This window comes from Mustela putorius, unplaced genomic scaffold (genome assembly GCF_011764305.1).
Source record: "Mustela putorius furo isolate JIRA1106 unplaced genomic scaffold, ASM1176430v1.1 tig00003834_pilon_pilon_pilon, whole genome shotgun sequence".
Lineage (NCBI taxonomy): Eukaryota > Metazoa > Chordata > Mammalia > Carnivora > Mustelidae > Mustela > Mustela putorius.
In genome coordinates, this window is record NW_025421987.1 from 70,451,230 (window position 1) to 70,464,633 (window position 13,404).

General features: G+C 36.9%; 1 protein-coding gene across 5 annotated transcripts in view; it reads right to left on the bottom strand.

Annotated features, from left to right (window-relative positions):
- The window catches only part of PDCD10 (programmed cell death 10), a 43,786-nt gene that overhangs the window by 16,595 nt on the left and 13,787 nt on the right, over positions 1-13,404 (bottom strand). For 2 of the 5 annotated variants that reach the window (XM_013058292.2, XM_045088608.1), the window contains exon 2: positions 8,466-8,592. In XM_013058292.2, the coding sequence (XP_012913746.2) occupies positions 8,466-8,561 (96 nt within the window). In that variant the 5' untranslated portion in view covers positions 8,562-8,592. Of the gene's footprint in view, positions 1-8,465; positions 8,674-13,404 lie in introns of all 5 variants that reach the window. The other 3 variants (XM_013058295.2, XM_045088609.1, XM_004756507.3) reach the window with 2 other exon arrangements.

Below are 13,404 nucleotides of genomic sequence, written 5' to 3' on the forward strand. Positions count from 1 at the left end.
AAAAAAAAAAAAATCCATTTGTTGAAAAGTTAAATGTTAGGCTTAAAATAACTACCTTCAGTTAAATTCCAATTTTTTTAGTCCCTAAAAATTGGGCCAATTAACTCAATAAAACTCAATGTATACATTTTTTATGGGGGACAATATTAAAATGTTCAAAAACAATGTTAACTTTTGTACGATTTTTATGCAAGTGCAGTCTTTTCACAAAAATCTTACGAACATATCATACCTTGCAATAAATATTCCTTTCAACCCCTTGAGGCAATAAATGTAAGTTTTCCTTTATAAACAACATATATACACATATATATCTAAGGCATGGCCTACACTTTATTAAATCACTTTATTTTCTAAACAAGACAGAAATGTCAAGAACCTTATCTCCCTACAAGTTATGCACGCTAAGCAAAAAAGCAACAAAATGTGCCAAGATAAATACTTTATCTCCAAAAATAAATATCAGGCCATTAAATCAGTTTTAAACTTGGCTTCTATAAATCCAGTAAAATCTAACATTGCCTTAGTAGATAAAAGGGAAGATACAGGAGGACCAGGTAGGAAAATACAGCAAAACAAAAACAAAAAAACCAAACAAACCACAAATGAACAACAAGAACAACAAAAACCCTGTAAAATTGGTGAAAATAAGCTGCCACAAATGAAAAACTTTCATCTTCCACGGAATTCATTTAATTGTAATGAATCCTACTTAAGATTAAAATAGTAATTCAGCTCTTCTGATCTCAAGTTCTTGTTGTGTAAGGGAGGGAGAGGCAGGCAGACAGGATGAATGTTTCCACTCTGATAGGAACCATTTCCTTATTTGGGTTTACAGCACACTCTGACCTCTTTCAACAAGTCAAAGGTCTGAGTCACACATGTACCTCCAAGTATCAGCATTACTAACTCATTCTGTACTGCTCTGGCTGGTATGTGAAAGGGTCAAGGGAAGTAAAGAGAGGCAAAGAATAGTCCGTGAAGAACTAATAAAATTAGCCAAGATAGACATCAGATTTCTAGATTAAGTTTACATACGTGTGTCTTAGAAAAGAAAGGGAAAGGCCAGACATATACTAAATCAGATCCGTGAGCTGTGAAGCACCTCAACCAGAACTCTGCTGGGAGTCATTCTGAGATACATTATATATCCACACATCTTGCAGTAAATCCACTAGGCTTCATTATGCATATGATACTCCCATTAGCCAAGGAGCACTAGGCATAACAGGCACATATCTAGTTTTTGAATTAAACTTAATCTCTCATCCATAAATTTATCTAAATTATTCTTAAATCTATTTATAATTTGCAGCCTGTAATACTTAGTGCAATATGTTTTTATCTTCCCTAATAAAAAGTGCTTCCCTATTAGATCTTTAGTGATAGATGATTTGATGATAAAATCACTTTCACCTTACCGTTCATGACAGTGTAAGGTTCTGGCAGTATCTTAACAATTATCATTTACTTAGCACCAGTAATGAACTTTGTTATATATTTTCATAAAGAGCATCTCATCCTCACAATCTATAACTAGTTATCATCAACTCTATTTTATAGAGGCAGAAATTCAGTTTGTATAAATTTACCTAGTATTTAACAGCTAGTGCATACAGAGGCAGGATTAATAAGAAAACTGTCTGGCTCTAAAACTTGTGCACAAGCCACTTAATGCTACCCTGCCTCCCTGAATTCACCCTTTCCAGACTGGCATCAACTCCCTCACTGAATCTCTTCAACTACTTAAGAACTAACAAATTCCTGAGTTTCTACCATGTGCAAGTCAGTGTGAGAGATACAAAGAAATAGATTACAATCCTGGAACCCCAGAAGATCATTTTAAGTAAGCAGCTACATGGAAACTGATGGGATCACTGTCAGCTGTAGTAGAAAAAAAAAGTCTTTATGGAGGTGAGATCTGAACTGGTCCCTGAAGAACACAGCCTCTTAAAATCACCTTCCTGAGCCATTTGCCCACTTACGGGTTTCTTCAGGGTTGGTTAACACATGCGGGAGTAAAGTTTTTATGTGAGTTTAGAACAGAAAAGAATTTCCATTTTGTTTTTAATACTTCCACTAATTAGTCCAGTAATTTTTTTTTAAAGATTTTGTTTACTTGACACAGAGAGATATCAGAAGTAGACAGAGAGGCAAGCAAAGAGAGAGGGAGAAGCAGGCTCCCCGCTGAGCAGAGAGCCCGATGCAGGGCTTGATCCCAGGACTCTGAGATCATGACTTGAGCCAAAGGCAGAGGCTCAACTCACTGAGCCACCCAGGCACCCCAATACAGTAATTTTTTTAAGATTTTGAGATAACAGCTGTTGCTTAGGATATCTTTAAAGAGCCAATGCAATCACTTCTTAGTAGTATTTGATTCTGAATTCGAAAGAGGAGGAAGAAACATACATTTACACCTTGCATTAATGGGTATCTGGATAAAAAGAGGCCTTCCTCGGGCCTCAGCCATCTATGAATTTTATGGCACCAATAAAAGGCTAAAGGGAAAAAAGAGAATAAGCACAAGAGAACAGGGCACCTAATCTCATTTCACCAAAAAAAGTAAGGAAAGTGCCTCCTGAAGTCCCAGCTAGAAGAAAGACAGGCTGAATGAACTTAACAGAAGGGCTCTCACCCCCCAACAACACATTCTTCCTGTTCTGTTTTGTGAGCTCCTCCTGTAATGTATACTTGATAGCTTCTGACAGCACTATTAACTGCAAACTTGGTCAAATTTAACTCTCCATAATATTTATAAAAATATTTCAAAAGCTTACACAAAATTTTGATTCCAATCAGAGTGCATTTATTGCATTGGTCCCTCCAAAGGTATCAATCAGCTCATCACTACCTTATTTTCTAGTTATCAAGCCCAACTCCTACACCCATAACTGGGAAAAAAAAAATCCATTTAACTCCTTCGTTACTTAAGTTTTGTAGGTCTCATATAAAATCTTTTGAAAGTATTCCTTCTTGCTGACAACCTTCTCCCCTCACCACAAAAACTATTGAGTCTATCCTTAAAAGGAATCAAACAAGGCCAAGACACAAGAAAAACGGGCACCTCGGTGGCTCAGTTGGTTATGCATTCAACTTGATTTCAGCTCAGGTCATGATCTCAGGGTCCCGGGATGGAGCCCCTAGCAGAGCTGGGCATGGAGTCTGCTTGTCCCTCTCTCTCTGCCCTTCCTCCTGCACGTGTGTGCACGCTCTCTTTTTCTCTCTCTCTTAAATAAATAGACAAATCTTGAAAAAAAAGAATAAAAGGTACATCTCTTATAACTCAAATGAAAATGAGTAGTCAGATTAAAAAAACAAGCTAGAAGGTAAGTAGATAGACTCAAGAGGCCACCTATTATATTAACTTTTGTGCTGCCACAGAGAAGACAAATGCAGTAATGTGTTTTAAACATATTAAATGCAGTAGTGGTTTCTAAAATAATCTGTTTCTGGGGTTGCCAAGTTGTCCAGCAAAAAAGGTAAGGAGAGTCACCTATTATAAAAATGTTTCATTAAAAATTGCCTACTAGAATGTAAAAGTCTAGGGAATGATCACAATTGATCAGAAAATTGCCCAAAGACTTCCGAATAACAGCTCTACCTGGTACTAGTCTCAGTACTACAACATGTTAAGTCTTTTACTTTACAGAGTTATGAAAAATAAATATATTACTGTTTATCATCAGTTTATAAACAAGGTAAGAAATATAAGACTACATAGCCTAGAGTAAGGGGCGGAGCAGTAATTCTTATGCAAGGTATTAACTATGATCACCTTTGGATGAAGGAAGGGACTGCAGATAAAACCCATGCCTTCACTATGGAGAGGTATGTTTACTATGCTTCAATTTTGGGGTTTGATTTTTTTCTTTTAATTAAAAAAAAAAAAAGATAGTTAGGTATCTGAAGTTGGAGAAATAGTCCCAGATTTCATTTGCTTGTTGGAAAAAATTAAGAGTTGTATATTCTGCTGAGTTGGCAGAAATAACTGTTGGATGCTTCTGAATAGAGTATTAATTACTTACTCAGAACTACCACTTTTGTATCATTTATAAACAAGCCTATAAACCCTGGTGATCTAAAATTTATATTTGGTTGCAAGATTTTTTATTCCTATCTCAAAACACAATATAGATTCTTTCAGAAATTATACTTCACCTTAAAATAATTCCTCTAAAAAGTCACAGGAAATGATTCATGGTGTGTCTTTTCCTGGAATGAAGAACTGAACTATACTTCACTTCTCCTCCATACGCACAGAATCAGTAGAAAGTTATACAGTACAGGAGAACCTGATCTAAGACTTGTCACAAGGCTTCTATAAACTCATTATTCCATAAGGTAACCAGGAGACCTATTTCACAGTACATTTACAACACATGCAATATACTTGGACTCTGAACTCTGCAGCAGTTGATTAAATAACAAGACTAACCCTTTCTCAGCTATCTTGGCACAGCTTCATTAAGTTTAGCAAGCATCAAACTCCCAGAATGCCATAAATAACTTCCCTTTGTGAGCTGGAGTAACAGTACTAAAATTTCCCAGATGTAAGGATGCTATCTAAGGATACTACCTAAATATCTGTTCTACAAGTTGACTTCAGACCACCATTGTTACTATTACGGATGTTATGTTAGGGTGAGAATGTATAAGTTTTTTAACTCTTTCAACACACTGTGGACAAAATTAAGTATATCATTTAGCTCCAGAGTTAAACATTCATCCTTACTGATACTATTTTCTCTAAATTAATTTCACAAACATTTTATCTTTAAATCCGTATAGCACAAAAAAACAAACTAAATTCTAATTTCCCCATTAGATCTGTAGAAAAATCTATGTTTGAACTACGGTTAAATACTAATGTTTAACTGACTAGGTATCTCATTTATTTATTTATTTATTCATTTAAAAGATTTTATTTATTTATTTGACAGACAGAGATCACAAGTAGGCAGAGAGGCAGGCAGAGAGAGAGAGAGGAGTTAGCAGGCTCCCCGCAGAGCAGAGAGCCCCATGTGGGGCTCGATCCCAGGACCCCAGGACCATGACCCGAGCCGAAGGCAGAGGCTTTAACCCACTGAGCCACCCAGGCGCCCCTTAATTATTTTTTTAAAATATTGTATTTATTTATTTGACAAAGAGAGACAGTGAAAGAGGGAACACAAGCAGGAAGAGTAGGAGAGGGAGAAGCAGAGCAGGCATCCCGAGGCTTTAACCCACTGAGCCACCCAGGCGCCCCTTAATTATTTTTTTAAAATATTGTATTTATTTATTTGACAAAGAGAGACAGTGAAAGAGGGAACACAAGCAGGAAGAGTAGGAGAGGGAGAAGCAGAGCATGGAATCCCGAAGTAGGGCTAGATCTTAGGACCCTGGGATCATGACCTGAGCAGAAGGCAGATGCTTAACGACTGAGCCACCCAGGCAGCCCTAGGTATTTTATTTTAGATGTTACATTAATACACTGGAATGTCAGACAATAATGCTAGTATTTTATTCTTTTCAACCAAACACTTCACATTTGAAGGCTTAATTATTTTATTCCATTCCTAAATCAAGCCCCATATTTGATACCTCTATCAAAGAGGAGACCTACTATCACAACTCCTAAAGGCCTATTATTTCTGAATACTTGTTTTTAAGTAACATGACAGAAATAATTTTTATAGAAAGTTTGATACCATGATGTTAGACCATAAATTCCAGAACTAGACCTGACAATCTGACACAGTATCTCTCAGTCTGCTACATCTAGCCATTTCATTTTCCAATTCAGTTTTAACAATTAATTCTTGAACCAACTATGAAACATTTGGGAACACGTTCTAATTCTGAGCCATTAACCCACATATTTTTTAGATGTTATCTAGTGAGAATCATTGCCTTTATTTCTGGAAAAGATTTACCAGTCCATTCATAGCCATTTCCTTTTCTTTCAAATTATTTTTTTTTTACACATGAATAAATTAGAATAGATGGCTCCAGTATGAATTCCAATAGTTCATTTTATCAGAATCTCATATCCTATATGACTATTTTCTAAAGTCAAGATTTGAATAAAATCCATTTTCCTTATGTAGGAAACGATCACTCTAGTTGTTGCAAAAAATCCCTTCTCTCACTCCTCTTCACTAACTAGAAGATCAAACAAGCTCTGCAATATAAACCGCCCTTCCTTCAGGTAATGACTCAAAATACTAGATAAATATAGAAATGTCCCAAACAACTTAACCCAATAGCCCATAGGGGCAGCTACCTATAGAGACCCAAGAAGAGGGAGCACCTCTGGGTAGAACCGCCATAATGGTTCTGGAAGTACCTGAGAAGTTTAAAACACTAACCATCAATACATATTACTTAACAGTTTCAGTGACTATCTTCTTACCTCATCCTTGGTATAAGGATAATTACATAATGCATCTGCTTAAACTCCTGTGTAAGATGTTTAAGAAAATAGTTCTCTATGGTTAAGAAGAGGTATAATGCCTTTTTATTTTTCACATGTCCAGACCCTAGCAGACTACTCAGCAAATAAATGACTGACATTTAGTAAATAGTTACTAAGCAAAACTGAAGCACTTGCTTCTAACAATAATTATAGCTTTGTAATGAATGGGTACATATTGGAACAAAGTGCGAGAATTAATTACTGGAGTGTTGGCTATACCTACCAGAGATGGGTATTAACAGCCCTGAAAGAGTGCCTCCAATGCTACCATAGAATTAGTATAACAGGGACAGGTTTTTCAAAAGATGCCTCCTATTGCTTCCTCTTTAGTGAAAAAACTTCTAAATTTCCCAACCTCCTTTGCAGCTAGGTGTGGTCATTAAGACTAGGTTCTTGCCAATGAGATATAAATGGAAGTCTTATATAGGACTTTCAAAAAGGTTACTTGAAGGAAGTTGAATTGGCTGGAAGGAACACTCACCTCCTATTCCATTTTTTTGTGTGTGTGCCTTCCAGACAACAACTTAGGACATGATGAATGGAGATTCAGCAGCTATTCCACATGCTGAGGTAACCCTGATAACGGAAGTAAGCACTAGGATACTGAGTCATAATAACACTAGCACTGGACCACTTACAGCAAGAGAATTAACTTTTATACAAGCCAGTTTTTGAGTTTTCTTTTATGCTCTCTGAATCTAATAAGACTATTTGATAGACAGCATTTAGAATTTCAAAATACATGTCTGAAATGGCAACTAGGTCCATGATTTCCAAGTTGAAGAGGATGAATCACTCCTCATTGTCCCCAAGACCTAAGACCACAAATGCATCAAATACATTATTATTAAACCTACTGTGGGATAAAGGGCTTTGAAATCCAGAATCTTATTCTAATTTAAATACTTTACAAAAAGGAATAAAGTCATTGGAAATGGTGAGGGTTTCCAAGCTACAGCAGCAACAATAAGGTCAATGGCATGGAGAGCTTTATAACTGAATAGCAAAACAAAAACAAGAAGACCCTAATTAAATGTACAGAAAGGCTAAGGGTGAAGCCACTGAATTTGGAACCCCAGATTTTAGTTCTAGGTAATTTCAGGAACACCATTTCACATACTAAGAACTTGGTTCACCATTAAAAGGAGGGACATGATTAAATCCTTTCTAAGGAATTTTCAGCTCTAATTCTCTAATACCTTAGCGTATTAACATTAAATTAAAAGAAAACCCAAGGGGCGCCTGGGTGGCTCAGTGGGTTAAAGCCTCTGCTTTCAGCTCAGGTCATGATCCCAGGGTCCTGGGATCGAGCCCCACATTGGGCTCTCTGCTCAGCAGGGAGCCTGCTTTCTCCTCTCTCTCTGCCTGCTTCTCTGCCTACTTGTGATCTCTGTCTGTCAAATAAATAAAATCTTTAAATAAATAAAAGAAAACCCAAAAATGTATTAAGTCCTAGATAAAATCCCTCAAATAAAAAGACAACTATATCTTTTCTAGATACTAAAGCAATGGTATCTTCCATTTATCAGTAAAAATATGTTTTGTCTCTACTGACTAGAATTCATCAGGATATTTTTGTGCCTGCTCTTCCGGCTACCTAAAATGTGTTTATCCCAAACTCAACTGTCTAACCCTCATTTACCTCTTTTCGATCTTAGCATGTATGTCTCATCTTCGGTGAAGTTGGTCCTGACCCCTAAAGAAGGTTCCACCAGCTATTTTATTGAACATTTGATTTTTGGTAACTTCACAGGACTCACCACAACTTTCCATTTATGTAATTACTTGTATTCTCTTGTTCAATGTCTGTCTCTCCCTCTATAATGAAACCTCCAGATGGGAAGCAATATATCTAGGTTCCTCCCTCCCCACTGTTTTATGTCCACTCCTGGTACAATGCCTAACATACAGATAAAATTCATTTATGTGTTTGTTATATGAAGGAACAAACAATAAATGAGGCAGGCATCAAGAATTGAAGAGATCATATGAGAAATGATTACCCACTTACCTCATTAAACACAGGATACATGACTGCATAAAGGGGCATAGAAACCATGGAAGTGGTCTCAGCTTCATTCTTCATCTCTTCCATTGTCATCCTCATTCAAAAGCCAACTACAGTAGAAAAAGCAGTGCTAAAATGCAGAGGAATCTTCATTCACTACAGTATTTCTTCTCTTTTTTGTGATAAAATAGGGCACAAAATATATACTGACCTGGTTAAAAGGAAAGAAAGAACAGAGATTTACTCTATGAAGGGAAAAGTACAAATACCAATAGCTTTCTTGGCCAGTGTCTCTATCTTATGAACAGCTGATGTGTTAATATATCTTGTTTGTGAGGATACCCTTAATCAGTAACACACCTCTATTCCTCCTCAGACTCAAGAATTTGCCCTTTCTTACAACTAATTTTCCCTCACTAGGTACTAATTCACAGAGCTGTGATTCATGAACCCACTCATCTTTAACTGAGAGTGCTCCCTGAAGCACCACGGAATAATGAAGCATCTAATTCCAACGTATATGCAATCAAAAAGTTAATACAAGAAATTATCAACAAAGTAGAATTATAGCACTTACATATAACATAAAACTATAACTATGAAATACAGAGAGCATAAATGTTTATGGAAAACTTCATTAAGAATTAGGAAAAAAGAATTAAAGGTGTTTAGAGTAAAATCTTTTGCTAATAATTCACTGATTTTGCCACCTAAAAATAACAAAAACATAGCCAACCACCAGAAATATAAGACAAATCTTTAAAAAACTGGGAAAAGTCTATCAAATGTGGTCTATTTGGGGATAAAATGTTATTTAATTTTGCCAGTGGTATTTCTGAATCTTTGTCCAAATCACACAAAAACGAAGTAGAAAGATCCATAGACACTGATAATTTGGCATTAAAATACTGAGAATTCAACAATATGAGAGAAATTTGGCCTTGAATAGTTAGTTGAGGAAGTATTTTTTTTTTTAAGAGAAAGCAACTGTATTTATTTCCTTTGCTAGGCTAAAAAATGAGCCTAATTATAAAGTGAGAGAGTAATATTAGTGACATATCTGTATTTCAAACAATGTATATTGGTATACATATTTTAAAAACATCAATTTTTATTAACTTCTACCATTTATAAAGCATTTTCAGATGATAAAACATTTTTCACACGCTTTTAGTCCTCAAAATTACATTAACTGTTATTCTAACCTTACAGAAAGGCAGGTTCTGAGATGATAAATGATTTGACCAATAACAATATGCAGAGGCCCAAGACTTGATCCTAATACTCTCAATCCAGACCTAGTAAGTCTGCATTAAAAAAGAAGAAAAAACAACTAAGTTTGAAGTAGAGCCAAAGAACCTCAGCTCATCTACCCAAGAAAATACTCAGAAGTTATTAATTCACTGAATAAATTTATGTTTAGCCCTTACTCTGTAGAAGATGCAGTGAAGGGGTGATTAAGATGTGGTCCTTATCATTAAAACTTATCTGGGCCAGGCTGCGGAAGACCTGAGCAGTTTGAAAGATACAATCAAAGGTCTGAGTATGCAGAGCTTCATAAAGCTCTAATAACCTGTCCCATCTGAGAACTGCTTACCATCCTTCCATAATTCTTACCAGTGAAGGGGAAAAGGACACCTATTGAAACCATTTAGTCCCATTTCTGGTAGTTCTAAATATGGAAAAAGTTTTTTGTTTTGGGGGTACAAGCTGCTCACTAACTTCACAGAACCAAATCAATAAGTAAAAATAAGGCCAATTCCCAAGTTTATCCTATAGGGTATTAGAAAACCATTACCTGATCAAATTATTTATTTAAGCAGACTGCTTTGGTCATACTGTTAAGGATAGAATGGAGGAACATAAACTGAGGGCAGAGGAAACTTAAGAGACCTAGTATAGTTATACAAAAGACCCACTGGACCTAAGCAAGTAGCAAGAGGAAGAAGGTTAAGTATCAATTGTGAATCTGCTGTATCTATTTAACTACTTAATTGGCCATTTGGTAATCTACTTTTCCACTTTAGAAATAAATTATGAATACTTTTTCATAGTAAACTTGGAACAAAAAAAAAAGAAGCTGAAATGCAGGGACAGCAGTCAAAATGAAAATGATGGATACTGGATGCACAGTATAGACAGTAATTGAAGGCATCAGTATCAATGGAAAAAAATAAGCAAGAAATAGAACAGGGCTGACACCAGAACTTGACGAGCCATCTCATGGGGTAACAGAAAGAAAAAAAAAAAATCATTCGTTTGTTTAACAAATATTTATCCATTACCTATACAGAATTAGGCCTAGGACTAGCTATGGAGCAGTGAACAAGACAAGACAGTCTCTGACCTCATGGAGCTTATAATATGAAAGGAAAGCCAGAAAATGAACAACTGTCAGTATATACAAGGGAGAAGTGCAGATGCTGTACTGCTATGGGAGAATTGGGTGACAGAACCAGCATCACAGAAACCAGGTGTTTCAAAGAGAAGGCTGTCCAGAGTTTTAAATGCCCCTGAGCATAGTCAATAACTTTTACCGGGATTTCTTGATGAGGTCATGTATAATGCTCACAGAATAATGTCACTTGTATACTGGGGGAAAGAACTACCTACCTGCAGGAACTGACACAGTGAGGTGGTGAGAGAGGTGATTTCAATAAAAATGGGATGAATTCCCAAAGTAGCCTCAACTGGATTATTTTTGTCTTTTATTTTTTTGAACATGTATGTAGTATCCCTGCATATATAAAGGCAGACAGAGTGAAGGGATCCATAAAAGTAGCTAGAGTCACTCAGAATCCTGCTGGCACCTACCTATCTAACCCACGAAACCTGTTCAAATACTTAATTTTTACCTTTTTTTTTTTTAAGATTTTATTTATTTATTTGAGAGAGAGACAGTGAGAGAGAGCATGAGCGAGAAGAAGGTCAGAGAGCGAAGCAGACTCCCCATGGAGCTGGGAGCCTGATGTGGGACTCGATCCCGGGACTCCGGGATCATGACCTGAGCCGAAGGCAGTCGTCCAACCAACTGAGCCACCCAGGCGTCCTAATTTTTACCTTTTGTAAATCGTGGCATTGAAACTTCTTTTAATTGAATCAATAGTACTGTCCCATGTCAGGAGTTTCACTTAAGGTATTTATGATTCAAATTTAAAAAAACCAAACATATACATATATTTCTTGCCTCTAAAACTAACTTACAGTACTAGTAGCTACTATGTCATCAAAAAGAAAGTGTTAAAGGAGTGCCTGGGTGGCCTAGTCGGTTAAGTATCTGCCTTGGGCTCAGGTCATGATCTTGGAATCCTGGGATCAGCCCTGCATCGGGCTTCCTACTCAGCAAGGACTCTGCTTCTCTTTCTCTGTTTCTCTCTCTCTGCCCCTCCCCACTGCTTGTTCTCTCTCTCAAATAAAGTCTTTAAAAAAAAAAGTAAGTATGATAGCAATATTTATTTATTTTTAATGATTTTATTTATCTGACAGAGATCAAAAGTAGGCAGAGAGGCAGGCAGAGGGGGGGAAGCAAGCTTCCCACTGAGCAGAGAGCCCAACTCAGGGACCCTGGGGATCATGACCCAAGCGGAAGGCAGATGCCCCAACCCAGTAAACCACCCAGCCGCCTTGTATTATAGCAATATTATGAGCTAAATAGGTGTCTGTCTTACATCACATTTATCTACCTTTTAATACTGTTTCTATGGAAAATGTTTAAAGAACCAAGTTACAACTGAACTTCTCAGAACACACATTCACAAAACTGGGGCCACTCATAGTTTCATCAATGTTTACATGAGATTAAAAAATCAACAATTTCAATAAGGCTTTTTAAATATGCCAATTTTAGTTCAAGATGAAATATGCTGCCATTTCTTCTACATGCTTCTTTATTTGAAATGGTTCAATGGACAAGCTACAATTACTCCAAGCAACAAGGAGCCTGTCAACCTGAAGAGCAAGGGTCAACTGAACTGAGCAAGAGCCTGAGGCCCTACCCCTTTGAGAAGGTTTCTTCGTTTCACCACGGGTGTCAGCAGGCCCAGGGCAGGTGGGCAGCACATTACCAGTTTCAACTCCCTAAGGGATACTGGTTTCTGAGGTAAGCACTCATCATTCATGCAAAGCCAACTGAACCCCTAATCCCAAATCTGGAAAGGCCTCAAAAAGTCACCTCATCTACCATGCAGTACAACAGAAACCACAGTCCAAAAAATGACTTGCCATGGTCATAACTGCTAAGTAATAATAAATAAAAATTTAATGTGGGTATAGTGGCAACAAGACAGGAACAGTTACTTAGTTTCCCATCTCCAATGTGTTGCATTAGGGAAAAAGTTTTCATTTCAAAGTAAACTTTGTTTCCCAAGGAGATAGCATCAAAACATTTTTAAAAAACCAGAATCACAGACGTCGATAACTTAAGACAAAATGTGTACTTTTAAGCACCCTTTTCTTCAAAAATACGCTCTGTATATGCTAATACCATACAAATAGAATAAGCAACCAATTCATTTATACTTTCCCCCTTATATCCCTGAATGTTCAAAACAGCAGTACTTGAATGCTGTACAAATGCTTAAGTATTAAACACTTCGTGCACTTAAGACAATTACTATTTCTTTAAAGTGAAGGGAAAACGGGGGCGCCTAGGTGGCTCAGTGGGTTAAAGCCTCTGCCTTCGGTTCAGTACATGATCCCAGGGTCCTGGGATCGAGCCCTGCATTGGGCTCTCTGCTCGACAGGGAGCCTGCTTCCCTTCCTCTCTCTCTCTGCCTGCCTTTCTGCCTACTTGCGATCTCTGTCAAATAAATAAAATAAAAATCTTTAAAAAATAAACCTTTAAAAAAAATAAAATAAAGTGAAGGGAAAACAAAAATAGGTTCTTGGGCATTCTACTGCCAAAGTCTTAGTCTTAGGAGTTTCTGTCCTGACCTGCCCAAAG